Raw genomic sequence first — 27,052 nt, 5'->3', positions numbered from 1 at the left:
CATGTCTTCCAGTGTTCGATAAAGCTCCGCTGCACTGGATTGCCTTCAATCAAATTAAAAACATTACAGTGCGGCTGGAGTCGATTTCGTCACCGTGGTGTTGGAGTAGAAGCTTCTTTTTCAGAGGTGCAATGTAGTAAATATCCGACTGGCGAGAACGCTGAAGAAACTCAATGCCCCACAGCAACTACAACTCCTGAACCCATTATCCCAACGATAAAACAATTACAGTCACATGACACGGCTCGTACATCTGTTGATCTCACCATCCACCCAGACTCAGAGTGTGGATGGTGAGAAGAGCTAAAGATCAGTGAACCTGGCTGAGCACAGTCACACACACACACACACACACACACACTACGTCAGCCTGTTTTATTACAGCCAACGGTTGTGTCACCAAACAGATGAGTGAAATGACTAAAGTGATGAACAGGTGGAGGACAAGCTGCACAGAGAGATCAGGAGCAGTGTGTAGGAGAACTCCACCATGCCGCAGGGATGGGGCTGATAATGAGACAGAACCAGAACCCACAACTCACACAGAACCAGAACAAGCAACTCATAAAGAACCAGAACCCGCAGCTCAGACACACAGTACTCAAGTGACACTCCCTGCCTCCATGCACACAGGAAATACTGCTTTCTGATTGGCTGGCTGCTGAATATTACTTCATTACATCAGAATGCCTTTAAAGCAGATCTGTGAAAATAATAACCATGTTGGAATGTAATTATGATGATTAGTATAAATGTAACAGCTTGGGCTTGGTCTGTATTCATGCTCCATTTTTCCTGCTAAAAGACAATGAAAGATAATTAAACAGATAAATATATAATATTATATATCTCTCAAATGTTCGTACCAAAAGTCCTACTGACTCTGTCACAGCCCCACCACTGTCTCAGCCCCGCCCACTCTCTCAGCCCCGCCCACTCTGTCACTATGTCAAATGCTACACAAATGTCATGATAATGAGTATAAATTAGAAGTAGTGTTAGCTCTGGTCTGATTTAAAAAGACCATATGTTTATTTCAGTGAGATTCTCATAAAAGTAAATTTTATTCTACACACTGTTGAATCGTTTGAGTGTGAGACAGAAACTCTGAGCAGAAGGGTTGCGTTTCAGCTCCTCTCCAGCTCTTTACTATTGGATACAGATCAAAGCCTTTTGCACCAGAGCCCAATGACATCACATGTTTCCATGGATACTCCTGTCATGGAGGATGGCTGTGGAGATAATGTGATCGCTTACACATGGAGAACACACAAGAGGCCTTCACACAGAACTCAGTTCTCCTCGGCTACTACACACAGCAGAACCTGACCACAGTCTGTCCACTTGGCGGCCATCTTGGCCATTTCCCCTGCGCAGTTATTTCCAGGCTCCTGTAGTGTCTATGTAAATGTAGCAAGACCCACAATCTGTAAACAGATTAACAAGCTGAGATTTAACACATGGATTAAAAATCACTGCTTGAATCTGAAAAAAATAAATAATTTATGACTTTTGGCTTCAATAACACAAACACATATTTTTTGCTGTCTACCAAGGTTACCCTGTTAGCACCTGACTCGTGATACGGCTGCACAAACTCCTGTTAGCTGCTAAACCTCACATCTGACCACAACATTATAATCTACAAAATGAAAATGTCTCATGCATAAAGTGTGTATAAAGTGTATCACTGTCTCCTCGTGTCAGAATTAAATCGAAAACATTTTCTCTTCATTATCACTTCTGTCTATGTACGATGAAAACTCCAGCAACGTTTTATTTCACTTCATCAGAGCTGGAGCATTGCAGCGCCTGGTTCAGGAACTGCGACTAGGAACCAATATGTGGAATCAAAAACCTGGGATAATATTTAACTTTGGTGGAAAAGATGTGTAACACTCCTATTGGTCATCACCGCATTGCTTTTCTTCTCATTTGTTAGGTTGTTAGTTAAATAGTTACACAAATAGTTACACTTAAGTAACTTAATGTGTCAGTATACATTAATAAATAGTATAAATTAATAAAATAATGTATATTAATAAAACAATATTTTTATAGCATTATAGTGAAAAGGGCAGAAATTTACAGATATTCAAGTTATGCTCCATCTGTAAGGAGAAACAGCAGCATCAGGGAGAGAGACGGGTGTTAATATTCCGACTGTGTTTTCTCTCAGCTCAGTTTTGTGTGTGTGTCTGTGTGTGTGTGTGTGTGTCTGTGTGTCTGTGTGTGTGTGTGTGAGACAGCAGCTTGGAGGATGAGAGGACCCTGCAGGAGGAGCTAAAGCTTGTCAAGGTCACTGAGTTTCTGCCAAAATCAAAGATATACACGCATACACATACACACACACACACACACACACACACATACACGCTGCGCCATCCTGCAGTGTCTTCACTCACCTCAGCATCATCACAGTGGTTTGTTCTGGACACTAGAAAACACCACAATAAACCACATAACAGACCAAATAACAGCAGCTTTTCGTACTGACACACACAGACACACACACACACACACACACAGACACACACACACAGACACACACACGGTTGAGCTGAGAGAAAACACTATGCTCTCATCTGGGTTTAGATTCCTTAAGTTCATCAATTTAATCTTATCAGGTACGACTGACATGTCGAGCCGTGTGTCCACAGAATATCAATATGTTATATTTATTGATTAGGCTGTCGAGGGGGAGGACACAGAGAGTTAAATAAGCGCTGACCCAGAGCTGAGCCCTGAGGAACACCACATGGGGACGTATGACTCCGTAATTTGTGAGTCCTGAATGCTACAGAATGTTCAGTTAAAGAAACCAGTGAAGCATGAAAGCAAAACCCAGTGCTCCATCTGAAACTGTAAATGCACCAAGATCGAGGAGAACGAGGACAATGTGCCAGTGTCTCTGTCTCATGCTGAGGTGATTTCACTTCAAGAAGTTTCAGTACCATGCTGGGAAGGGAAACTGGAATGAAATGTTTAGTTAAGATTATCAGTGATAAGAACAACTTTCTCACATATTTTACACAGAAACAGCAGTTTGGAGATTTGTGTATAGTTACTAGCGATTGTGGAATCCAGACTGATTTTCTTTACCAAAGAACTGATAGAATCGAGGGGAAAAAGTTACATCCATCATAATTTCTGAATGGACAAAAAGGGAAAAGTACCTTTATTTCATATGTGTGTTTATTTCCATCTCTCTCTCTCTCTGTCTTTCTCTGTCTCTCTCTCTTTCTCTCTCCTTTATAGCTCTTTACTGTGACTTCTGTATTTCAAAGTGCCAACACTTGCTGAGACTAATGGAGCCAATTAACAGTGCAGACAGAGCACAGCTTTCCTCTGAACACCTTCTTCACCACACACACACACACACACACACTCACAGGTCAAAAGACAGAAAATTAAAGTTTGAGATACAAATCAGGAGAAAAGAAATCTCTTATCTGTATGGAGAGAACAGAGACGAGACGAGTCCAGGAGCGTGTGAACGTACTTCTGACTTTATAGATGCTGTAATAATAATCAGGCATTTAGAGGACCAGCAGTTTTTGGAGATGTTGGATTATTTAAGCGTGCCACATTTCTCACACTGCGCTGTCATGACAAAATGTCACTTTGGGTCCAACAGACAGGCAGAAACCATGCCCACTTTCTGACTTATGCACACACACAGTGGAGCTTCTCCACTGAACATCGAACGAGCCGCATCCCAGCCAAGTGATGTGTGTGAACGGTGGTGTGTGTGTCTGTGTGGACGGTAGGGGGTGTTCCCAATACATAACTGTATCCAAGAAAATAGGATGGAGGAGTAATTTTAGCAGACAGACACTACACTACTGAAAGATTTTGTTCAGGTAGAAATGTGATTTGTTAGAAAATGATTCTGTGTGACTGTTGGACCAATCAATGGTCTGCGCTGTTTTTAGCTCCACCCACACATCCCAATTCGGTTCACATGGTAACTTAGCAAGAAGGAGAAGCAAATAACCATGCAAAGCTGTAGATTTGTGTGCAGCACTTGTCCTTACACTAAAGCCCTAATAAGAACATCACAATTCAGCACTGCTGTCTGATCCTCCTGAACACAACCCACAGGAAAACAACACACAGGATTACAACACACAGGAATACAACACACAGGAATACAACACACAGGATTACAACACACAGGAATACAACACACAGGATTACAACACACAGGAATACAACACACGGGAATACAACACACGGGTACACAACACATAAGAATACAACACACGGGAATACAGCACACGGGTACACAATACATAGGAATACAACACACAGGAATACAGCACATAGGAATACAGCACACGGGAATACAGCACACTGGAATACAGCACATGGGAATACAGCACATGGGAATATAGAACAAGGGAATACAGGATACAGGATAGGGAAATACTGGACTCGGGAATATAGCACAAGGGAATATAGAGCTGCAGTATACACAGAGCTGCAGTATACACAGAGCTGTAGAACACACAGAGCTGTAGAACACACAGAGCTTCAGAATACACAGAGCTGCTGTAGAACACAGAGCTGTAGAATACACAGAGCTTCAGAATACACAGAGCTGCTGTAGAACACAGAGCTGTAGAATACACAGAGCTGTAGAACACAGAGCTGTAGAACACACAGAGCTGCAGTATACACAGAGCTGCTGTAGAACACAGAGCTGTAGAACACAGAGCTGTAGAACACAGAGCTGTAGAACACACAGAGCTGTAGTATACACAGAGCTGTAGAACACAGAGCTGTAGAACACACAGAGCTTCAGAATACACAGAGCTGCTGTAGAACACAGAGCTGCAGTATACACAGAGCAGCAGTATACACAGAGCAGCAGTATACACAGAGCTGTAGTATACACAGAGCTGTAGAACACAGAGCTGTAGAACACACAGAGCTGTAGTATACACAGAGCTGTAGAACACAGAGCTGCAGTATACACAGAGCTGCTGTAGAACACAGAGCTGTAGAACACACAGATGCAGAATACACAGAGCTGTAGTATACACAGAGCTGTAGAACACAGAGCTGCAGTATACACAGAGCGGCTGTAGAACACAGAGCTGTAGAACACACAGAGCTGTAGAATACACAGAGCTGCAGTATACACAGAGCTGCAGTATACACAGTGCTGTAGAAAACAGAGCTGCAGAATACACAGAGCTGCAGAATACACAGAGCTGCAGAATACACAGAGCTGTAGAACACAGAGCTGCAGTATACACAGAGCTGCAGTATACACAGAGCTGTAGAACACAGAGCTGTAGAACACAGAGCTGCTGTAGAACACAGAGCTGTAGAACACACAGAGCTGCAGAATACACACAGCTGCAGTATACACAGAGATGTAGAACACAGAGCTGCAGTATACACAGAGGTGCAGTATACACAGAGCTGCAGAACACACAGAGCTGCAGTATACACAGAGCTGTAGAACACACAGAGCTGCAGTATACACAGAGCTGTAGAACACACAGAGCTGCAGAATACACACAGCTGCAGTAAACACAGAGCTGCAGTATGCACAGACCTGCAGAACACACAGCTGCAGTAAACACAGAGCTGCAGTATACACAGAGCTGTAGAACACACAGAGCTGCAGAATACACACAGCTGCAGTAAACACAGAGCTGCAGTATGCACAGAGCTGTAGAACACACAGAGCTGCAGAACACACAGAGCTGCAGTATACACAGAGCTGTAGAACACAGAGCTGCAGAATACACAGAGCTGTAGAACACACAGAGCTGTAGAACACACAGAGCTGCAGAACACACAGCTGCAGTATACACAGAGCTGTAGAACACAGAGCTGCAGAATACACAGAGCTGCAGTATACACAGAGCTGTAGAATACACAGAGCTGCAGAATACACAGAGCTGTAGAACACACAGCTGCAGTAAACACAGAGCTGCAGTATACACAGAGCTGCAGTATACACAGAGCTGTAGAACACAGAGCTGTAGAACACAGAGCTGCTGTAGAACACAGAGCTGTAGAACACACAGAGCTGCAGAATACACAGAGCTGCAGTATACACAGAGATGTAGAACACAGAGCTGCAGTATACACAGAGGTGCAGTATACACAGAGCTGTAGAACACACAGAGCTGTAGAACACACAGAGCTGCAGAACACACAGAGCTGCAGTATACACAGAGCTGTAGAACACACAGAGCTGTAGAACACACAGAGCTGCAGAACACACAGAGCTGCAGTATACACAGAGCTGTAGAACACACAGAGCTGCAGTATACACAGAGCTGTAGAACACACAGAGCTGCAGAATACACACAGCTGCAGTAAACACAGAGCTGCAGTATGCACAGAGCTGTAGAACACACAGAGCTGCAGAACACACAGAGCTGCAGTATACACAGAGCTGTAGAACACACAGAGCTGTAGAACACACAGAGCTGCAGAATACACAGAGCTGTAGAACACAGAGCTGCAGTATACACAGAGCTGTAGAGCACAGAGCTGCAGAATACACAGAGCTGTAGAACACACAGAGCTGCAGAACACACAGCTGCAGTATACACAGAGCTGTAGAACACAGAGCTGCAGAATACACAGAGCTGCAGTATACACAGAGCTGTAGAACACAGAGCTGCAGAATACACAGAGCTGTAGAACACAGAGCTGCAGAATACACAGAGCTGCAGTATACACAGAGCTGTAGAATACACAGAGCTGCAGAATACACAGAGCTGTAGAACACACAGCTGCAGTATACACAGAGCTGCAGTATACACAGAGCTGTAGAACACACAGAGCTGCAGAACACACAGAGCTGTAGAGCACAGAGCTGCAGTATACACAGAGCTGTAGAACACACAGAGCTGTAGAACACACAGAGCTGCAGTATACACAGAGCTGCAGTACACACAGAGCTGTAGAATACACAGAGCTGTAGAACACAGAGCTGTAGAACACAGAGCTGTAGAACACACAGACCTGCAGAATACACAGAGCTGCAGTATACACAGAGCTGCAGTATGCACAGAGCTGTAGAACACACAGAGCTGCAGAACACACAGCTGCAGTATACACAGAGCTGCAGAACACAGAGCTGCAGAATACACAGAGCTGCAGTATACACAGAGCTGCAGTATACACAGAGCTGTAGAACACACAGAGCTGCAGAACACACAGAGCTTCTGTAGAACACAGAGCTGCTGTAGAACACAGAGCTGTAGAACACAGAGCTGCAGTATACACAGAGCTGTAGAACACACAGAGCTGCAGTATACACAGAGCTGTAGAACACACAGAGCTGCAGAATACACAGAGCTGCAGTAAACACAGAGCTGCAGTATGCACAGAGCTGTAGAACACACAGAGCTGTAGAACACACAGAGCTGCAGTATACACAGAGCTGTAGAACACAGAGCTGCAGAATACACAGAGCTGTAGAACACACAGAGCTGCAGAACACACAGCTGCAGTATACACAGAGCTGTAGAACACAGAGCTGCAGAATACACAGAGCTGCAGTATACACAGAGCTGTAGAATACACAGAGCTGCAGAATACACAGAGCTGTAGAACACACAGCTGCAGTATACACAGAGCTGCAGTATACACAGAGCTGCAGTATACACAGAGCTGTAGAACACACAGAGCTGCAGAACACACAGAGCTGTAGAGCACAGAGCTGCAGTATACACAGAGCTGTAGAACACAGAGCTGTAGAACACAGAGCTGCAGTATACACAGAGCTGCAGAATACACAGAGCTGCAGTATACACAGACTGTAGAACACACAGAGCTGTAGAACACAGAGCTGCTGTAGAACACAGAGCTGTAGAACACAGAGCTGCAGTATACACAGAGCTGTAGAACACAGAGCTGCAGAATACACAGAGCTGTAGAACACAGAGCTGCAGTACACACAGAGCTGTAGAATACACAGAGCTGTAGAACACAGAGCTGTAGAACACAGAGCTGTAGAACACACAGACCTGCAGAATACACAGAGCTGCAGTATACACAGAGCTGCAGTATGCACAGAGCTGTAGAACACACAGAGCTGCAGAATACACAGAGCTGCAGAATACACAGAGCTGTAGAACACACAGAGCTGCAGAACACACAGCTGCAGTATACACAGAGCTGCAGAACACAGAGCTGCAGTATACACAGAGCTGCAGAACACAGAGCTGCAGAATACACACAGCTGCAGTATACACAGAGCTGCAGAATACACAGAGCTGCAGTATACACAGAGCTGTAGAATACACAGAGCTGTAGAACACAGAGCTGTAGAACACACAGAGCTGCAGAACACTGAGCTGCAGAATACACAGAGCTGTAGAACACACAGAGCTTCTGTAGAACACAGAGCTGCTGTAGAACACAGAGCTGTAGAACACAGAGCTGCAGAATACACAGAGCTGCAGAATACACAGAGCTGTAGAACACACAGAGCTGCAGAATACACAGAGCTGTAGAATACACAGAGCTGTAGAACACACAGAGCTGCAGAACACACAGCTGCAGTATACACAGAGCTGCAGAACACTGAGCTGCAGAATACACAGAGCTATAGAACACACAGAGCTTCTGTAGAACACAGAGCTGCTGTAGAACACAGAGCTGTAGAACACAGAGCTGCAGTATACACAGAGCTGCAGTATACACATAACTGTAGTATACACAGTGCAGTATACACAGAGCTGCAGTATACACAGTGCTGTAGAACACAGAGCTGTAGAATACACAGAGCTGTAGAACACAGAGCTGCAGTATACACAGAGCTGTAGAACACACAGAGCTGCAGTATACACAGAGCTGCAGTATACACAGAGCTGCAGTATACACAGAGCTGTAGAACACACAGAGCTGCAGAACACACAGAGCTTCTGTAGAACACAGAGCTGTAGAACACAGAGCTGCAGTATACACAGAGCTGTAGAACACACAGAGCTGCAGTATACACAGAGCTGTAGAACACAGAGCTGCAGTATACACAGAGCTGTAGAACACAGAGCTGTAGAACACAGAGCTGTAGAATACACAGAGCTGTAGAACACAGAGCTGCAGTATACACAGTGCTGTAGAACACACAGAGCTGCAGTATACACAGAGCTGCAGTATACACAGAGCTGTAGAACACACAGAGCTGCAGAATACACAGAGCTGTAGAACACAGAGCTGTAGAATACACAGAGCTGTAGAACACACAGAGCTGCAGAATACACAGTGCTGTAGAACACAGAGCTGCAGTATACACAGAGCTGTAGAACACACAGGGCTGCAGAACACACAGAGCTGCAGTATACACAGAGCTGTAGAACACAGAGCTGCAGTATACACAGAGCTGTAGAACACAGAGCTGAAGTATACACAGAGCTGTAGAACACAGAGCTGCAGTATACACAGAGCTGTAGAACACACAGAGCTGCAGTATACACAGAGCTGTAGAACACACAGAGCTGCAGTATACACAGAGCTGTAGAACACACAGAGCTGCAGTATACACAGAGCTGCAGAACACACAGAGCTGCAGTATACACAGAGCTGCAGTATACACAGAGCTGTAGAACACAGAGCTGAAGTATACACAGAGCTGCAGTATACACAGAGCTGTAGTATACACAGAGCTGCAATATACACAGAGCTGTAGAACACACAGAGCTGAAGTATACACAGAGCTGTAGAACACACAGAGCTGAAGGTTATGAATGAGGAGCAGTAGTGTGTAGGTATGTGGGCCTCACAAGAGAACACAAAATAAAGCAACCGTCACCATGGCAACAGACTAAGTGCGGTGTCCCTGTGGGTCCTCTGATGAGAGGCTGAACAGGTGCAGTACAGTGTGTGTGTGTATATGAGTGTGTGTATGTATGTGTATGTGTGTGTCACCAGAGCCATGCATCTTAAACACACCCTCATGTATAACATTCAGTACATTCTGCTAGACAGCACATGTGTCATGGCACTGGCAGTGTAGGACAGGACACTTTGTATAATGGTCTCTGTGTGAATGTGTATTAGAATGACACTGGCATTCAGCATGAAGCTTCGGGTCTCAGGGTCACGGGGTCACGAGGTCATGAGGTCGCAAGGTCACAGAATCATGAGGAGTCTTAAAAAGGCTCAGACCCAAGCAGCAGTGAAATATCTCTAAAGCTGCAGGACAGTGGAAAAGACGCATCGCAGAGCAGGCTTTTAATGTGTGTCTGAAACACAGTTAATTTCTGCACTTCTGAATGTGATTATGTTCAATAATGTTTATACATATGAATATTTTCTGTACATTGAACAGATGCAGTGAGGCATACTTGATCATACATTTTAATTCAGTTTTGTTTGTACAGCTCTTTTAGAAGACATACTGTCACACAGCAGCTTCACAGACGTGTGCATGTGGAAGAAGAATGTGGTAGTCGTTGGTCTCCTGCTGAGACATGGATGTGATTCTTTAAATCTCTTCTCTGAGTCTCTGATGCATTTTTAATGAATGAATCTGTTACAGGAGGAATAGGAGGAAGGGGGAGGAGCGACAAGCCTCCAACATCACCAACACAGTTACCATGGCAATAAAAACACATTATTCCCGAGTAAAAGGAGGTAACAATCTAAAAAAAAAATGTTTCAGGGTTTCCAAGACATTCCTGGAGCTGAATGTTTCTTCCGGTTGCATCATCAGTGATCAGCCAATAGAAATGTTTTTGACATCTGAAGCAGCAGAGAAACATGTTTTCTCTCTGAGTTTGAAAGAGAAGTTTTTAAGTCTTACAGCTGAGAGGTGAGGACTGGGCATCTCTATAAACACACACTCAAACACACTCAAACACACACTCATAAACACACACTCAAACACACACTCAAACACACACTCATAAACACACACTCAAACACACACACATAAACACACACTCAAACACACACATAAACACACATTCAAACACACACTCATAAACACACACTCAAACACACACTCAAACACACACTCATAAACACACACTCAAACACACACACATAAACACACACTCAAACACACACACATAAACACACACTCAAACACACACACACAGCTTATAAGAGTGTCCACGATTGTGAGTAATGTCAACATTCTCCACCCAAAGTCAAACCCCTCACCCTGCCCAAACTCACAGCATGTGAGATGTGTACAGTGTGTGAGTTGTGTAGTGTGTGAGTTGTGTACAGTGTGTGAGTTGTGTACAGTGTGTGAGATGTGTACAGTGTGTGAGATGTGTAGTGTGTGAGATGTGTATAGTGTGTGAGTTGTACAGTGTGTGAGTTGTGTACAGTGTGTGAGATGTGTACAGCGTGTGAGATGTGTAGTGTGTGAGATGTGTATAGTGTGTAAGTTGTACAGTGAGTGAGATGTGTACAGTGTGAGTTGTGTACAGTGTGTGAGTTGTACAGTGAGTGAGATGTGTACAGTGTGAGTTGTGTAGAGTGTGTGAGTTGTGTAGTGTGTGAGTTGTGTACAGTGTGTGAGATGTGTACAGCGTGTGAGATGTGTACAGCGTGTGAGTTGTGTAGTGTGTGAGTTGTGTAGTGTGTGAGTTGTGTACAGTGTGTGAGATGTGTACAGCGTGTGAGATGTGTACAGTGTGTGAGTTGTGTAGTGTGTGAGTTGTGTACAGTGTGTGAGATGTGTACAGCGTGTGAGATGTGTACAGTGTGTGAGTTGTGTACAGTGTGTGAGTTGTGTACAGTGTGTGAGATGTGTACAGTGTGTGAGTTGTGTACAGTGTGTGAGTTGTGTAGTGTGTGAGTTGTATAGTGTGTGAGTTGTGTACAGTGTGTGAGTTGTGTACAGTGTGTGAGATGTGTAGTGTGTGAGATGTGTATAGTGTGTGAGTTGTACAGTGTGTGAGTTGTGTACAGCGTGTGAGATGTGTAGTGTGTGAGTTGTGTACAGTGTGAGTTGTGTACAGTGTGTGAGATGTGTACAGCGTGTGAGTTGTGTAGTGTGTGAGTTGTGTAGTGTGTGAGATGTGTACAGTGTGTGAGATGTGTACAGCGTGTGAGTTGTGTAGTGTGTGAGTTGTGTACAGTGTGAGTTGTGTAGTGTGTGAGATGTGTGTAGTGTGTGAGATGTGTAGTGTGTGAGATGTGTAGTGTGTGAGATGTGTGTAGTGTGTGAGTTGTGTAGTGTGTGAGATGTGTACAGTGTGAGATGTGTACAGTGTGTGAGTTGTGTAGTGTGTGAGATGTGTGTAGTGTGTGAGATGTGTAGTGTGTGAGTTGTGTACAGTGTGTGAGATGTGTGTAGTGTGTGAGTTGTGTAGTGTGTGAGTTGTGTACAGTGTGAGTTGTGTAGTGTGTGAGATGTGTGTAGTGTGTGAGATGTGTAGTGTGTGAGATGTGTGTAGTGTGTGAGTTGTGTAGTGTGTGAGTTGTGTACAGTGTGTGAGTTGTATAGTGTGTGAGATGTGTACAGTGTATGAGTTGTGTACAGTGTGTGAGATGTGTACAGTGTGAGTTGTGTACAGTGTGTGAGTTGTGTAGTGTGTGAGTTGTGTACAGTGTGTGAGTTGTGTAGTGTGTGAGTTGTGTACAGTGTGAGATGTGTACAGTGTGTGAGATGTGTAGTGTGTGAGATGTGTACAGTGTGTGAGTTGTGTACAGTGTGTGAGATGTGTACAGTGTGTGAGATGTGTAGTGTGTGAGTTGTGTATAGTGTGTGAGATGTGTACAGTGTGTGAGTTGTGTACAGTGTGTGAGATGTGTACAGTGTGTGAGATGTGTAGTGTGTGAGATGTGTACAGTGTGTGAGTTGTGCAGTGTGTGAGATGTGTACAGTGTGTGAGTTGTGTAGTGTGTGAGATGTGTACAGTGTGTGAGTTGTGTACAGTGTGTGAGATGTGTACAGTGTGTGAGTTGTGTAGTGTGTGAGTTGTGTAGTGTGTGAGTTGTGTACAGTGTGTGAGTTGTGTACAGTGTGTGAGATGTGTGTAGTGTGTGAGTTGTGTAGTGTGTGAGATGTGTACAGTGTGTGAGTTGTGTACAGTGTGTGAGTTGTATAGTGTGTGAGATGTGTAGTGTGTGAGATGTGTACAGTGTGAGATGTGTACAGTGTGTGAGTTGTGTAGTGTGTGAGTTGTGTACAGTGTGTGAGTTGTGTACAGTGTGTGAGTTGTATAGTGTGTGAGATGTGTAGTGTGTGAGTTGTGTACAGTGTGTGAGATGTGTACAGTGTGTGAGTTGTATAGTGTGTGAGTTGTGTAGTGTGTGAGATGTGTACAGTGTGTGAGTTGTGTAGTGTGTGAGATGTGTACAGTGTGTGAGCTGTGTACAGTGTGTGAGTTGTGTACAGTGTGAGATGTGTACAGTGTGTGAGTTGTGTAGTGTGTGAGATGTGTACAGTGTGAGATGTGTACAGTGTGTGAGATGTGTACAGTGTGTGAGTTGTGTACAGTGAGTGAGTTGTGTACAGTGTGTGAGATGTGTACAGTGTGTGAGTTGTATAGTGTGTGAGATGTGTAGTGTGTGAGTTGTGTACAGTGTGTGTGAGATGTGTAGTTTGTGAGTTGTGTACAGTGTGTGAGATGTGTACAGTGTGTGAGATGTGTACAGTGTGTGAGTTGTGTACAGCGTGTGAGATGTGTACAGTGTGTGAGTTGTGTACAGTGTGAGTTGTGTACAGTGTGTGAGATGTGTAGTGTGTGAGTTGTGTACAGTGTGTGAGATGTGTAGTGTGTGAGTTGTGTACAGTGTGTGAGTTGTGTAGTGTGTGAGATGTGTACAGTGTGTGAGTTGTATAGTGTGTGAGATGTGTACAGTGTGAGATGTGTACAGTGTGTGAGATGTGTACAGCATGTGAGATGTGTACAGTGTGAGTTGTGTACAGTGTCAGTTGTGTACAGTGTGAGTTGTGTAGTGTGTGAGATGTGTACAGCGTGTGAGATGTGTACAGCGTGTGAGTTGTGTACAGTGTGAGTTGTGTACAGTGTCAGTTGTGTAGTGTGTGAGATGTGTAGTGTGTGAGATGTGTATAGTGTGTGAGATGTGTAGTGTGTGAGATGTGTACAGTGTGTGAGATGTGTACAGTGTGTGAGTTGTGTAGTGTGTGAGATGTGTAGTGTGTGAGATGTGTACAGTGTGTGAGTGTGTACAGTGTGTGAGTTGTGTACAGGGTGTGAGTTGTGTAGTGTGTGAGTTGTATAGTGTGTGAGTTGTGTACAGTGTGTGAGATGTGTACAGCGTGTGAGTTGTGTAGTGTGTGAGTTGTGTAGTGTGTGAGATGTGTACAGTGTGAGTTGTGTAGTGTGTGAGATGTATAGTGTGTGAGATGTGTACAGTGTGTGAGATGTGTACAGTGTGAGTTGTGTACAGTGTGTGAGATGTGTAGTGTGTGAGATGTGTACAGCGTGTGAGATGTGTACAGTGTGTGAATTGTGTAGTGTGTGAGATGTGTACAGTGTGTGAGATGTGTACAGTGTGTGAGTTGTGTACAGTGTGTGAGTTGTGTAGTGTGTGAGATGTGTACAGTGTGTGAGATGTGTAGTGTGTGAGTTGTGTAGTGTGTGAGATGTGTACAGTGTGTGAGATGTGTAGTGTGTGAGTTGTGTAGTGTGTGAGATGTGTAGTGTGTGAGTTGTGTAGTGTGTGAGATGTCTACAGTGTGTGAGTTGTATAGTGTGTGAGATGTGTACAGTGTGAGTTGTGTACAGTGTGTGAGATGTGTAGTGTGTGAGTTGTGTACAGTGTGTGAGATGTGTAGTGTGTGAGTTGTGTAGTGTGTGAGATGTCTACAGTGTGTGAGTTGTGTACAGTGTGTGAGATGTGTAGTGTGTGAGTTGTGTAGTGTGTGAGATGTCTACAGTGTGAGTTGTATAGTGAGTGAGTTGTGTACAGTGTGTGAGATGTGTACAGTGTGTGAGATGTGTAGTGTGTGAGTTGTGTACAGTGTGTGAGATGTGTAGTGTGTGAGATGTGTACAGTGTGAGTTGTGCAGTGTGTGAGATGTGTACAGTGTGTGAGATGTGTACAGCGTGTGAGTTGTGTAGTGTGTGAGATGTGTACAGTGTGAGATGTGTACAGTGTGTGAGTTGTGTAGTGTGTGAGATGTGTGTAGTGTGTGAGATGTGTAGTGTGTGAGTTGTGTAGTGTGTGAGATGTCTACAGTGTGTGAGATGTGTAGTGTGTGAGTTGTGTACAGTGTGTGAGATGTGTAGTGTGTGAGATGTGTACAGTGTGAGTTGTGCAGTGTGTGAGATGTGTACAGTGTGTGAGATGTGTACAGCGTGTGAGTTGTGTAGTGTGTGAGATGTGTACAGTGTGAGATGTGTACAGTGTGTGAGATGTGTAGTGTGTGAGATGTGTACAGTGTGTGAGATGTGTAGTGTGTGAGTTGTGTAGTGTGTGAGATGTGTACAGCGTGTGAGTTGTGTAGTGTGTGAGATGTGTACAGTGTGAGATGTGTACAGTGTGTGAGTTGTGTAGTGTGTGAGATGTGTACAGTGTGAGTTGTGTACAGTGTGTGAGATGTGTAGTGTGTGAGTTGTGTACAGTGTGTGAGATGTGTAGTGTGTGAGTTGTGTAGTGTGTGAGATGTGTACAGTGTGTGAGTTGTGTACAGTGTGTGAGATGTGTAGTGTGTGAGTTGTGTAGTGTGTGAGATGTCTACAGTGTGTGAGTTGTATAGTGTGTGAGTTGTGTAGTGTGTGAGATGTGTACAGTGTGTGAGATGTGTACAGTGTGTGAGATGTGTAGTGTGTGAGTTGTGTACAGTGTGTGAGATGTGTAGTGTGTGAGATGTGTACAGTGTGTGAGTTGTGCAGTGTGTGAGATGTGTACAGTGTGTGAGATGTGTACAGCGTGTGAGTTGTGTAGTGTGTGAGATGTGTACAGTGTGAGATGTGTACAGTGTGTGAGTTGTGTAGTGTGTGAGATGTGTACAGTGTGAGTTGTGTAGTGTGCGAGTTGTGTACAGTGTGAGTTGTGTACAGTGTGTGAGATGTGTGTAGTGTGTGAGATGTGTACAGTGTGTGAGATGTGTAGTGTGTGAGATGTGTACAGTGTGTGAGTTGTGTACAGTGTGAGATGTGTACAGTGTGAGATGTGTACAGTGTGTGAGTTGTGTAGTTTGTGAGATGTGTACAGTGTGTGAGATGTGTAGTGTGTGAGATGTGTACAGTGTGTGAGTTGTGTACAGTGTGAGATGTGTACAGTGTGAGATGTGTACAGTGTGTGAGTTGTGTAGTTTGTGAGATGTGTACAGTGTGTGAGTTGTGTAGTGTGTGAGATGTGTACAGTGTGTGAGTTGTGTACAGTGTGTGAGTTGTGTAGTGTGTGAGTTGTATAGTGTGTGAGATGTGTACAGTGTGTGAGTTGTGTACAGTGTGTGAGTTGTGTAGTGTGTGAGATGTGTACAGTGTGTGAGTTGTGTACAGTGTGTGAGTTGTGTAGTGTGTGAGTTGTGTACAGTGTGTGAGTTGTGTACAGTGTGTGAGTTGTGTAGTGTGTGAGATGTGTAGTGTGTGAGATGTGTGTAGTGTGTGAGTTGTGTAGTGTGTGAGATGTGTACAGTGTGTGAGTTGTGTACAGTGTGTGAGTTGTGTAGTGTGTGAGATGTGTACAGTGTGTGAGTTGTGTACAGTGTGTGAGTTGTGTAGTGTGTGAGATGTGTAGTGTGTGAGATGTGTGTAGTGTGTGAGTTGTGTAGTGTGTGAGATGTGTAGTGTGTGAGATGTGTGTAGTGTGTGAGTTGTGTACAGTGTGTGAGTTGTGTAGTGTGTGAGTTGTGTACAGTGTGTGAGTTGTGTAGTGTGTGAGATGTGTGTAGTGTGTGAGTTGTGTAGTGTGTGAGATGTGTGTAGTGTGTGAGTTGTGTAGTGTGTGAGATGTGTAGTGTGTGAGTTGTGTAGTGTGTGAGTTGTGTAGTGTGTGAGATGTGTGTAGTGTGTGAGTTGTGTACAGTGTGTGAGATGTGTACAGTGTGAGATGTGTACAGTGTGTGAGATGTGTGTAGTGTGTGAGTTGTGTAGTGTATGAGTTGTGTACAGTGTGTGAGATGTGTACAGTGTGAGATGTGTACAGTGTGTGAGATGTGTGTAGTGTGTGAGTTGTGTAGTGTGTGAGTTGTGTACAGTGTGTGAGATGTGTAGTGTGTGAGTTGTGTACAGTGTGTGAGTTGTGTAGTGTGTGAGTTGTGTACAGTGTGTGAGTTGTGTAGTGTGTGAGATGTGTGTAGTGTGTGAGTTGTGTAGTGTGTGAGATGTGTGTAGTGTGTGAGTTGTGTAGTGTGTGAGATGTGTAGTGTGTGAGATGTGTGTAGTGTGTGAGTTGTGTAGTGTGAGATGTGTGTAGTGTGTGAGTTGTGTACAGTGTGTGAGATGTGTACAGTGTGAGATGTGTACAGTGTGTGAGATGTGTGTAGTGTGTGAGTTGTGTAGTGTGTGAGTCGTGTACAGTGTGTGAGATGTGTACAGTGTGAGATGTGTACAGTGTGTGAGATGTGTACAGCGTGTGAGATGTGTACAGCGTGTGAGTTGTGTACAGTGTGAGTTGTGTACAGTGTCAGTTGTGTAGTGTGTGAGATGTGTAGTGTGTGAGATGTGTATAGTGTGTGAGATGTGTAGTGTGTGAGATGTGTACAGTGTGTGAGATGTGTACAGTGTGTGAGTTGTGTAGTGTGTGAGATGTGTAGTGTGTGAGATGTGTACAGTGTGTGAGTGTGTACAGTGTGTGAGTTGTGTACAGGGTGTGAGTTGTGTAGTGTGTGAGTTGTATAGTGTGTGAGTTGTGTACAGTGTGTGAGATGTGTACAGCGTGTGAGTTGTGTAGTGTGTGAGTTGTGTAGTGTGTGAGATGTGTACAGTGTGAGTTGTGTAGTGTGTGAGATGTATAGTGTGTGAGATGTGTACAGTGTGTGAGATGTGTACAGTGTGAGTTGTGTACAGTGTGTGAGATGTGTAGTGTGTGAGATGTGTACAGCGTGTGAGATGTGTACAGTGTGTGAATTGTGTAGTGTGTGAGATGTGTACAGTGTGTGAGATGTGTACAGTGTGTGAGTTGTGTACAGTGTGTGAGTTGTGTAGTGTGTGAGATGTGTACAGTGTGTGAGATGTGTAGTGTGTGAGTTGTGTAGTGTGTGAGATGTGTACAGTGTGTGAGATGTGTAGTGTGTGAGTTGTGTAGTGTGTGAGATGTCTACAGTGTGTGAGTTGTATAGTGTGTGAGATGTGTACAGTGTGAGTTGTGTACAGTGTGTGAGATGTGTAGTGTGTGAGTTGTGTACAGTGTGTGAGATGTGTAGTGTGTGAGTTGTGTAGTGTGTGAGATGTCTACAGTGTGTGAGTTGTGTACAGTGTGTGAGATGTGTAGTGTGTGAGTTGTGTAGTGTGTGAGATGTCTACAGTGTGAGTTGTATAGTGAGTGAGTTGTGTACAGTGTGTGAGATGTGTACAGTGTGTGAGATGTGTAGTGTGTGAGTTGTGTACAGTGTGTGAGATGTGTAGTGTGTGAGATGTGTACAGTGTGAGTTGTGCAGTGTGTGAGATGTGTACAGTGTGTGAGATGTGTACAGCGTGTGAGTTGTGTAGTGTGTGAGATGTGTACAGTGTGAGATGTGTACAGTGTGTGAGTTGTGTAGTGTGTGAGATGTGTGTAGTGTGTGAGATGTGTGTAGTGTGTGAGATGTGTAGTGTGTGAGATGTGTACAGTGTGTGAGATGTGTAGTGTGTGAGTTGTGTAGTGTGTGAGATGTCTACAGTGTGTGAGTTGTATAGTGTGTGAGATGTGTACAGTGTGAGTTGTGTACAGTGTGTGAGATGTGTAGTGTGTGAGTTGTGTACAGTGTGTGAGATGTGTAGTGTGTGAGTTGTGTAGTGTGTGAGATGTGTACAGTGTGTGAGTTGTGTACAGTGTGTGAGATGTGTAGTGTGTGAGTTGTGTAGTGTGTGAGATGTCTACAGTGTGTGAGTTGTATAGTGTGTGAGTTGTGTAGTGTGTGAGATGTGTACAGTGTGTGAGATGTGTACAGTGTGTGAGATGTGTAGTGTGTGAGTTGTGTACAGTGTGTGAGATGTGTAGTGTGTGAGATGTGTACAGTGTGTGAGTTGTGCAGTGTGTGAGATGTGTACAGTGTGTGAGATGTGTACAGCGTGTGAGTTGTGTAGTGTGTGAGATGTGTACAGTGTGAGATGTGTACAGTGTGTGAGTTGTGTAGTGTGTGAGATGTGTACAGTGTGAGTTGTGTAGTGTGCGAGTTGTGTACAGTGTGAGTTGTGTACAGTGTGTGAGATGTGTGTAGTGTGTGAGATGTGTACAGTGTGTGAGATGTGTAGTGTGTGAGATGTGTACAGTGTGTGAGTTGTGTACAGTGTGAGATGTGTACAGTGTGAGATGTGTACAGTGTGTGAGTTGTGTAGTTTGTGAGATGTGTACAGTGTGTGAGATGTGTAGTGTGTGAGATGTGTACAGTGTGTGAGTTGTGTACAGTGTGAGATGTGTACAGTGTGAGATGTGTACAGTGTGTGAGTTGTGTAGTTTGTGAGATGTGTACAGTGTGTGAGTTGTGTAGTGTGTGAGATGTGTACAGTGTGTGAGTTGTGTACAGTGTGTGAGTTGTGTAGTGTGTGAGTTGTATAGTGTGTGAGATGTGTACAGTGTGTGAGTTGTGTACAGTGTGTGAGTTGTGTAGTGTGTGAGATGTGTACAGTGTGTGAGTTGTGTACAGTGTGTGAGTTGTGTAGTGTGTGAGTTGTGTACAGTGTGTGAGTTGTGTACAGTGTGTGAGTTGTGTAGTGTGTGAGATGTGTAGTGTGTGAGATGTGTGTAGTGTGTGAGTTGTGTAGTGTGTGAGATGTGTACAGTGTGTGAGTTGTGTACAGTGTGTGAGTTGTGTAGTGTGTGAGATGTGTACAGTGTGTGAGTTGTGTACAGTGTGTGAGTTGTGTAGTGTGTGAGATGTGTAGTGTGTGAGATGTGTGTAGTGTGTGAGTTGTGTAGTGTGTGAGATGTGTAGTGTGTGAGATGTGTGTAGTGTGTGAGTTGTGTACAGTGTGTGAGTTGTGTAGTGTGTGAGTTGTGTACAGTGTGTGAGTTGTGTAGTGTGTGAGATGTGTGTAGTGTGTGAGTTGTGTAGTGTGTGAGATGTGTGTAGTGTGTGAGTTGTGTAGTGTGTGAGATGTGTAGTGTGTGAGTTGTGTAGTGTGTGAGTTGTGTAGTGTGTGAGATGTGTGTAGTGTGTGAGTTGTGTACAGTGTGTGAGATGTGTACAGTGTGAGATGTGTACAGTGTGTGAGATGTGTGTAGTGTGTGAGTTGTGTAGTGTATGAGTTGTGTACAGTGTGTGAGATGTGTACAGTGTGAGATGTGTACAGTGTGTGAGATGTGTGTAGTGTGTGAGTTGTGTAGTGTGTGAGTTGTGTACAGTGTGTGAGATGTGTAGTGTGTGAGTTGTGTACAGTGTGTGAGTTGTGTAGTGTGTGAGTTGTGTACAGTGTGTGAGTTGTGTAGTGTGTGAGATGTGTGTAGTGTGTGAGTTGTGTAGTGTGTGAGATGTGTGTAGTGTGTGAGTTGTGTAGTGTGTGAGATGTGTAGTGTGTGAGATGTGTGTAGTGTGTGAGTTGTGTAGTGTGAGATGTGTGTAGTGTGTGAGTTGTGTACAGTGTGTGAGATGTGTACAGTGTGAGATGTGTACAGTGTGTGAGATGTGTGTAGTGTGTGAGTTGTGTAGTGTGTGAGTCGTGTACAGTGTGTGAGATGTGTACAGTGTGAGATGTGTACAGTGTGTGAGATGTGTAGTGTGTGAGTTGTGTACAGTGTGTGAGATGTGTACAGTGTGTGAGTTGTGCAGTGTGTGAGATGTGTACAGTGTGAGTTGTGTACAGTGTGTGAGATGTGTAGTGTGTGAGTTGTGTACAGTGTGTGAGATGTGTAGTGTGTGAGTTGTGTACAGTGTGTGAGTTGTGCAGCGTGTGAGATGTGTAGTGTGTGAGATGTGTGTAGTGTGTGAGTTGTGTACAGTGTGTGAGTTGTGTGTAGTGTGTGAGTTGTGTACAGTGTGAGATGTGTACAGTGTGTGAGATGTGTAGTGTGTGAGTTGTGTACAGTGTGAGATGTGTACAGTGTGTGAGATGTGTAGTGTGTGAGATGTGTACAGTGTGTGAGTTGTGTAGTGTGTGAGTTGTGTACAGTGTGTGAGTTGTGTACAGTGTGTGAGATGTGTAGTGTGTGAGATGTGTACAGTGTGAGATGTGTAGTGTGTGAGTTGTGTACAGTGTGTGAGTTGTGTAGTGTGTGAGTTGTGTACAGTGTGTGAGTTGTGTAGTGTGTGAGATGTGTGTAGTGTGTGAGTTGTGTAGTGTGTGAGATGTGTGTAGTGTGTGAGTTGTGTAGTGTGTGAGATGTGTAGTGTGTGAGTTGTGTAGTGTGTGAGTTGTGTAGTGTGTGAGATGTGTGTAGTGTGTGAGTTGTGTACAGTGTGTGAGATGTGTACAGTGTGAGATGTGTACAGTGTGTGAGATGTGTGTAGTGTGTGAGTTGTGTAGTGTATGAGTTGTGTACAGTGTGTGAGATGTGTACAGTGTGAGATGTGTACAGTGTGTGAGATGTGTGTAGTGTGTGAGTTGTGTAGTGTGTGAGTTGTGTACAGTGTGTGAGATGTGTAGTGTGTGAGTTGTGTACAGTGTGTGAGTTGTGTAGTGTGTGAGTTGTGTACAGTGTGTGAGTTGTGTAGTGTGTGAGTTGTGTACAGTGTGTGAGTTGTGTAGTGTGTGAGATGTGTGTAGTGTGTGAGTTGTGTAGTGTGTGAGATGTGTGTAGTGTGTGAGTTGTGTAGTGTGTGAGATGTGTAGTGTGTGAGATGTGTGTAGTGTGTGAGTTGTGTAGTGTGAGATGTGTGTAGTGTGTGAGTTGTGTACAGTGTGTGAGATGTGTACAGTGTGAGATGTGTACAGTGTGTGAGATGTGTGTAGTGTGTGAGTTGTGTAGTGTGTGAGTCGTGTACAGTGTGTGAGATGTGTACAGTGTGAGATGTGTACAGTGTGTGAGATGTGTAGTGTGTGAGTTGTGTACAGTGTGTGAGATGTGTACAGTGTGTGAGTTGTGCAGTGTGTGAGATGTGTACAGTGTGAGTTGTGTACAGTGTGTGAGATGTGTAGTGTGTGAGTTGTGTACAGTGTGTGAGATGTGTAGTGTGTGAGTTGTGTACAGTGTGTGAGTTGTGCAGTGTGTGAGATGTGTAGTGTGTGAGATGTGTGTAGTGTGTGAGTTGTGTACAGTGTGTGAGTTGTGTGTAGTGTGTGAGTTGTGTACAGTGTGAGATGTGTACAGTGTGTGAGATGTGTAGTGTGTGAGTTGTGTACAGTGTGAGATGTGTACAGTGTGTGAGTTGTGTAGTGTGTGAGTTGTGTAGTGTGTGAGTTGTGTACAGTGTGTGAGTTGTGTACAGTGTGTGAGTTGTGTAGTGTGTGAGTTGTGTAGTGTGTGAAACAGAGGCAGATGATTGGTTAAGGCATTGGATTCTGGTTTTCGTCTCAGCTCAGGCCACATCAGATTTCAAAAGAACCACAAGCGCTGATGTGCTTTTATACTGAAATAACGACTCAGACACACAGAATACACACAAGTGTCTGTCAATTATAGGGAAAGAGTCCTTAATATTGAATACCCACTACACACACACACACACACACACACACACACACAGAAAACCATTGAATATTTCACTCTAACACAGAGTGATTAGCATTAGCCATGACTCAGTGTCTGGCAGCATCACAAGCCGTTTTTCATCAAGTGATTATTCTGTTTTAAATGTAAGTCCATTAAATTACATAATTATAAAGATTAACACCAGCAGCATGATTAGAACCTGAACATTCTGATCAGGAACAGAAATGTATATGATTTATTGCATGATTTATTTGTGCTATAAATGACGTCTGTAGGTCATGATGAAAAACTTCAGGGTCTTTTTCAAGCATAAAACAAAAACCATCACAATGCAGCTTTATTCAGCTCTCAGATCACATGCCTTAAACACACACACACACACACACACACACTACATATGTCCTTTGTCTATACACAATAATACACATCTGTGATCTCTTTTCAGTGCATGTTTTGTTTTTATTCTGTGATCCTGCTCTGAAATCTGTGTTTATTAAACTCTTTGTCATGGCTGATTTCTGTGACACACAAGATGAACACAAAATCCTTAAACTATCCGCGTGACCAGCAGGTGTTCCTGAGAGACCGGCGTGTTCCCGTAGTCACCGCTATCAGCCGTGTGTTAATAAGCACTGCAGTAAATCTTTTACACACAGCAGGTGAACAGGGGAATAAAGAACATACCATCATCCTCATCTACATCATGCCCTCTCAGGAGAACCGCAGGGAGAACCGCACACAGAAAAGTCTGATGCACGAGAGGAGGTTGCCTAGCAACCAGGCTCATGGAGACGGGCGGCAGCCATCTTTCATTTTCAGTTTCACATTTAAAACAACAAACCAGTGAGAAGAGAGGGTGTGTGTGTGTGTGTGTGCTGTGTACATGTTGTTGTGTTGAGGAGAAGAGTCGTGTTTAGAGAAATTATTTAAACTGAGAATGTCTCGTTCTGATCGTTCTGCTCCGGCTGAGAGAGAAAAGAAAACAAAAAACTACACCTTCTTCCAGTTCACTTCCTGTAAACTCCATCTCTCTCTGTCTCTCTCTCTCTCTCTCTCTCTCTCTCTCTCACACACACACACACACACACACACACACACAGTTCCACACCACCTCCTTCCCAAGACTATTCGGTGTGTGTGTGTTTATTGCACACGTGTTATATTCACGTGGTAAATGTTTTCACTCAGTAGAAAACAGCAGCTATTTATGCGGGAAACAGACGACAGATGGATGGAAGGATTCGTTAATTCAGTATTTCCTGTATGAAGTATTTCTTCGTTATCGTCTGCCTTGGCCACAAATTTACATTTTTCCGTTCTGGTTCGAATATTTACACGGCTGCTTAAAAAAGTGTTGCTGCAATTTTTATTCCTCGTAATTTACAAATTTAAGAAATGTTTGAATTCTGAATATGAGATGCAGATCAACTAATCCAGTTATTCCTGTTAAACAAATAGAAAGGTTTTATTTCTGCACATTTCCACCATGACTGGGTTTTGAGTATAATTTGATCTGTGTGTCATTTCCCTACAATAAAACACTTGACAGACAGAGTGTGTATGAAGAGCAGACTCGTGTCCCTTCGTCCCAACACACTGCAACCGATTTCACCTCCAAATCCCCAGAGCTGATTAAACACACCGACCTGCTGCTGGCCAAACGCTCAACAGTCCGAGAACTCCTCCTGACACAACCAATAAGAGCCGGAACGTTCCCCGTGGAGAACTCAACCTCACACACACACACACACACACACAAAGTATACCTCATTGTCACCTCACTGTGTCAGAGATTTTTATAAAAACATCATGTCATTAAAATATTTTACATAGAAACATAACATGTATAAAGTTTTTATTGCCCAGAAAATGAATATAAATGACTGAGAAACATCTTTCCCTTCACTAGAAATAGCAGAATCTATGAAAATCCATGAACATGTAAATTAGGACACGCCCCCGTGCCATCTCCAACAGTGTCATATCTGTAACATTAGCTAAACTAAATAACAAGCTGGCTTTGTGAGGAAAAGTGCCACATCATTATCCTGATAATTTGCATATCAGATGTGATTGGCTCAGTGTGGTTGCGTTTATTTAGTGGCATCACACATTGAGTTCATACGTAGCCCCGCCCATTTTAAACAGAAACAGTGTACCTTGATTTCCACTGAAATCTACATCAGCATTAAAGAGGAACTGAAATATTCAAACACCTGACAAAACACGCACACACACTCTCTCGCTCTCTCTCTCACACACACACACACACACACAATCACTGCAGTCCTCAAGAGTAACACCAGGGGAACAGAGAGCCACGCCTAACAACACAAAGCAGTGAGACAGGGAGAGAAGAGTAAAGAAGAAGAAGAAGAAGAAGTGAGAGAGAGAGAGAGAGAGAGAGAGCGAGAGAGAGAGAGGGTGTGTGAGCGGTAACTTGATCCGCTGCCTGCTTTGTGAGCTTCAGCAGAGAAAAGCCCTTTAACACACACTCATTACAATCATTGTGTGTGTGTGTGTGTGTGTGTGTGTGTGTGTATGTGTGTGTGTGTGTGTGTGTGTTCTGTTTGTCACAGTGAAGCTCAGTGAGTTAAATGTCAAAGCAGCACAAAGTTGAGATGTTTCATTATGAGGAGTGCATTCCATATGTGTGTGTATGAATTGTGTGTATTGTGTGTGTGTATGAATTGTGTGTATTGTGTGTGTATGTATTGTGTGTGTGTGTGTGTATTGTGTGTATGTATTGTGTGTATATGAATTGTGTGTATTATGTGTGTTGTGTGTGTGTGTGTGTGTGTATGTGTGTATTGTGTGTGTTGTATACGAGTCCTAATAATACACTAATCAATATACCACAGTGTCGTGCAACATGACAGATAATAACCGAACTACTGTATATGCAACCTATTACCTAATACACAATAATTTGCTGAACAACACACAATAATACATAATATAATATAAAATATGTAAATAAATACAGTACTAATGTGTGTACATTTATTTATAAGGAGACTATTATATGCTGATTTGAGAAATCTAATAATTCTAATAAGGCCTAGTGATCAGTATACAGTACACAGTGTGTTAAAACGTCTGAAAATATAGAAGTATAAAAATCAGATCAATGAAGCTGAAATAAAGCACATTGCAGAATATCAGTGCACAGACACACACACACACACACACACACACACACTCACACACACACACACTCACACAGACGATGATAAAGGTCAGTGATTTATCAGAATAAAACTCGTTTCACTTCACACTGAGCTGATCTGCTGTTTCAGTTCCCGAGAGCTTACAGACACTCAAACAGCTGAGGAATAAAGTAAGAACACAGCAGTGTGTGTTTTTGTGTGTGTGTGTGTGTGTGTGTGTGTTGGGGGACAGACGGTCCAGCGTTAAATCACTCATCACCAAAATGCCAGCGTCTGTTGGAGGAACTGAACACCCATCTGCCATAATCATCATCATCATCATCACCTTCATCATCACCTTCATCATCCGCAAACTACCAATTACAGCCAAAGATTAAATTTTTCATTGAGCAATAACTCTGCATTTTAATAAACTGTGTGTAAATGGTGTTAGTGTGGAAGCGAGACGACGCTGCAGTGGAAACACTCGTATCCCATTTAAAGCCCTGCACACTAAAGTGGGAAAAACACATAACTCCTTCAGGAAGACGGAATTTTCAGGATCAGGTGGAGATCAGGAGTAAGATTTTTAAAAATGTGAGTATTGTTTAGTTTTAATAGAGGAGACTGTGCTGAGATTTCTCTTTGGAGAAAGTGTCAGACGTCTGCATTTCAGTTTGATCGTTTGGTTGAACAGAAATGAAGCAAGAACAAAAAAAATTGTGGTTTTTATCGAAATGTCCTGTGTGGCAATAAGTTAGAAAGAAAATCAAAAATGGATTACAGAACTTTAAAATTGAATAATATTTGAATTAAAGTTTTAAAAATTGAATAATTTTGACTGAATAAAAATCTGTCTGTAGTAAGCTAACCAGTGCTAGCTAATATACACACTGACTGTCAGGTCACATTCTATTAGCGTCTGTTAGAGACGATCCTGTTTTTATTCTAAATATTTACTGAACATTTATCTGATAATTCTTGTTAGAGGGAGTGAAAGTGGCATGTAAATATATTTCAGTGATCTATATTTCAGCAGTGTACTGATACTCCATAGCTGAGTAACACTGTGTATGTCTCACGGGGTCATGTGTGTGTGTGTGTGTGTGTGTGTGTGTGTGTGTGTGTGTGTGTGTCATACAGCATCAATGGACATCTCCATTTATTGTACAGCTGATGATCAGAACACATCTGTGAGGAAATAATGATCAGTCTGTCCCGAACTCATCGCACTGACACACAGCAAGGAGAGAAGCAAT

At 43.4% G+C, this 27,052-nt stretch overlaps 2 protein-coding genes across 12 annotated transcripts in view; both read right to left on the bottom strand.

The window, feature by feature from the left end:
* dip2ca (disco-interacting protein 2 homolog Ca) overlaps nucleotides 1-27,052 on the bottom strand; it is a 93,360-nt gene that overhangs the window by 43,167 nt on the left and 23,141 nt on the right. The window lies entirely within an intron of this gene.
* On the bottom strand, nucleotides 1,523-4,724 carry LOC128317217 (keratin-associated protein 10-8-like). The gene has a single exon (XM_053228154.1). The coding sequence runs from the start codon at nucleotides 4,385-4,387 to the stop codon at nucleotides 4,034-4,036; it is 354 nt and encodes a 117-aa protein (XP_053084129.1). The 5' UTR covers nucleotides 4,388-4,724; the 3' UTR covers nucleotides 1,523-4,033.

Source organism: Pangasianodon hypophthalmus, chromosome 22 (genome assembly GCF_027358585.1).
Source record: "Pangasianodon hypophthalmus isolate fPanHyp1 chromosome 22, fPanHyp1.pri, whole genome shotgun sequence".
Taxonomy (NCBI): Eukaryota; Metazoa; Chordata; class Actinopteri; order Siluriformes; family Pangasiidae; genus Pangasianodon; species Pangasianodon hypophthalmus.
Note: the sequence above shows the minus strand (reverse complement) of the source record. Positions and strands in the feature narration are given on the sequence as shown.

Excerpts from the sequence above, each read along its gene's own strand:
- LOC128317217 (XM_053228154.1), bottom strand. The coding sequence starts at position 4,387 with ATGTGCTGTATTCCCATGTGCTGTATTCCAGTGTGCTGTATTCCCGTG.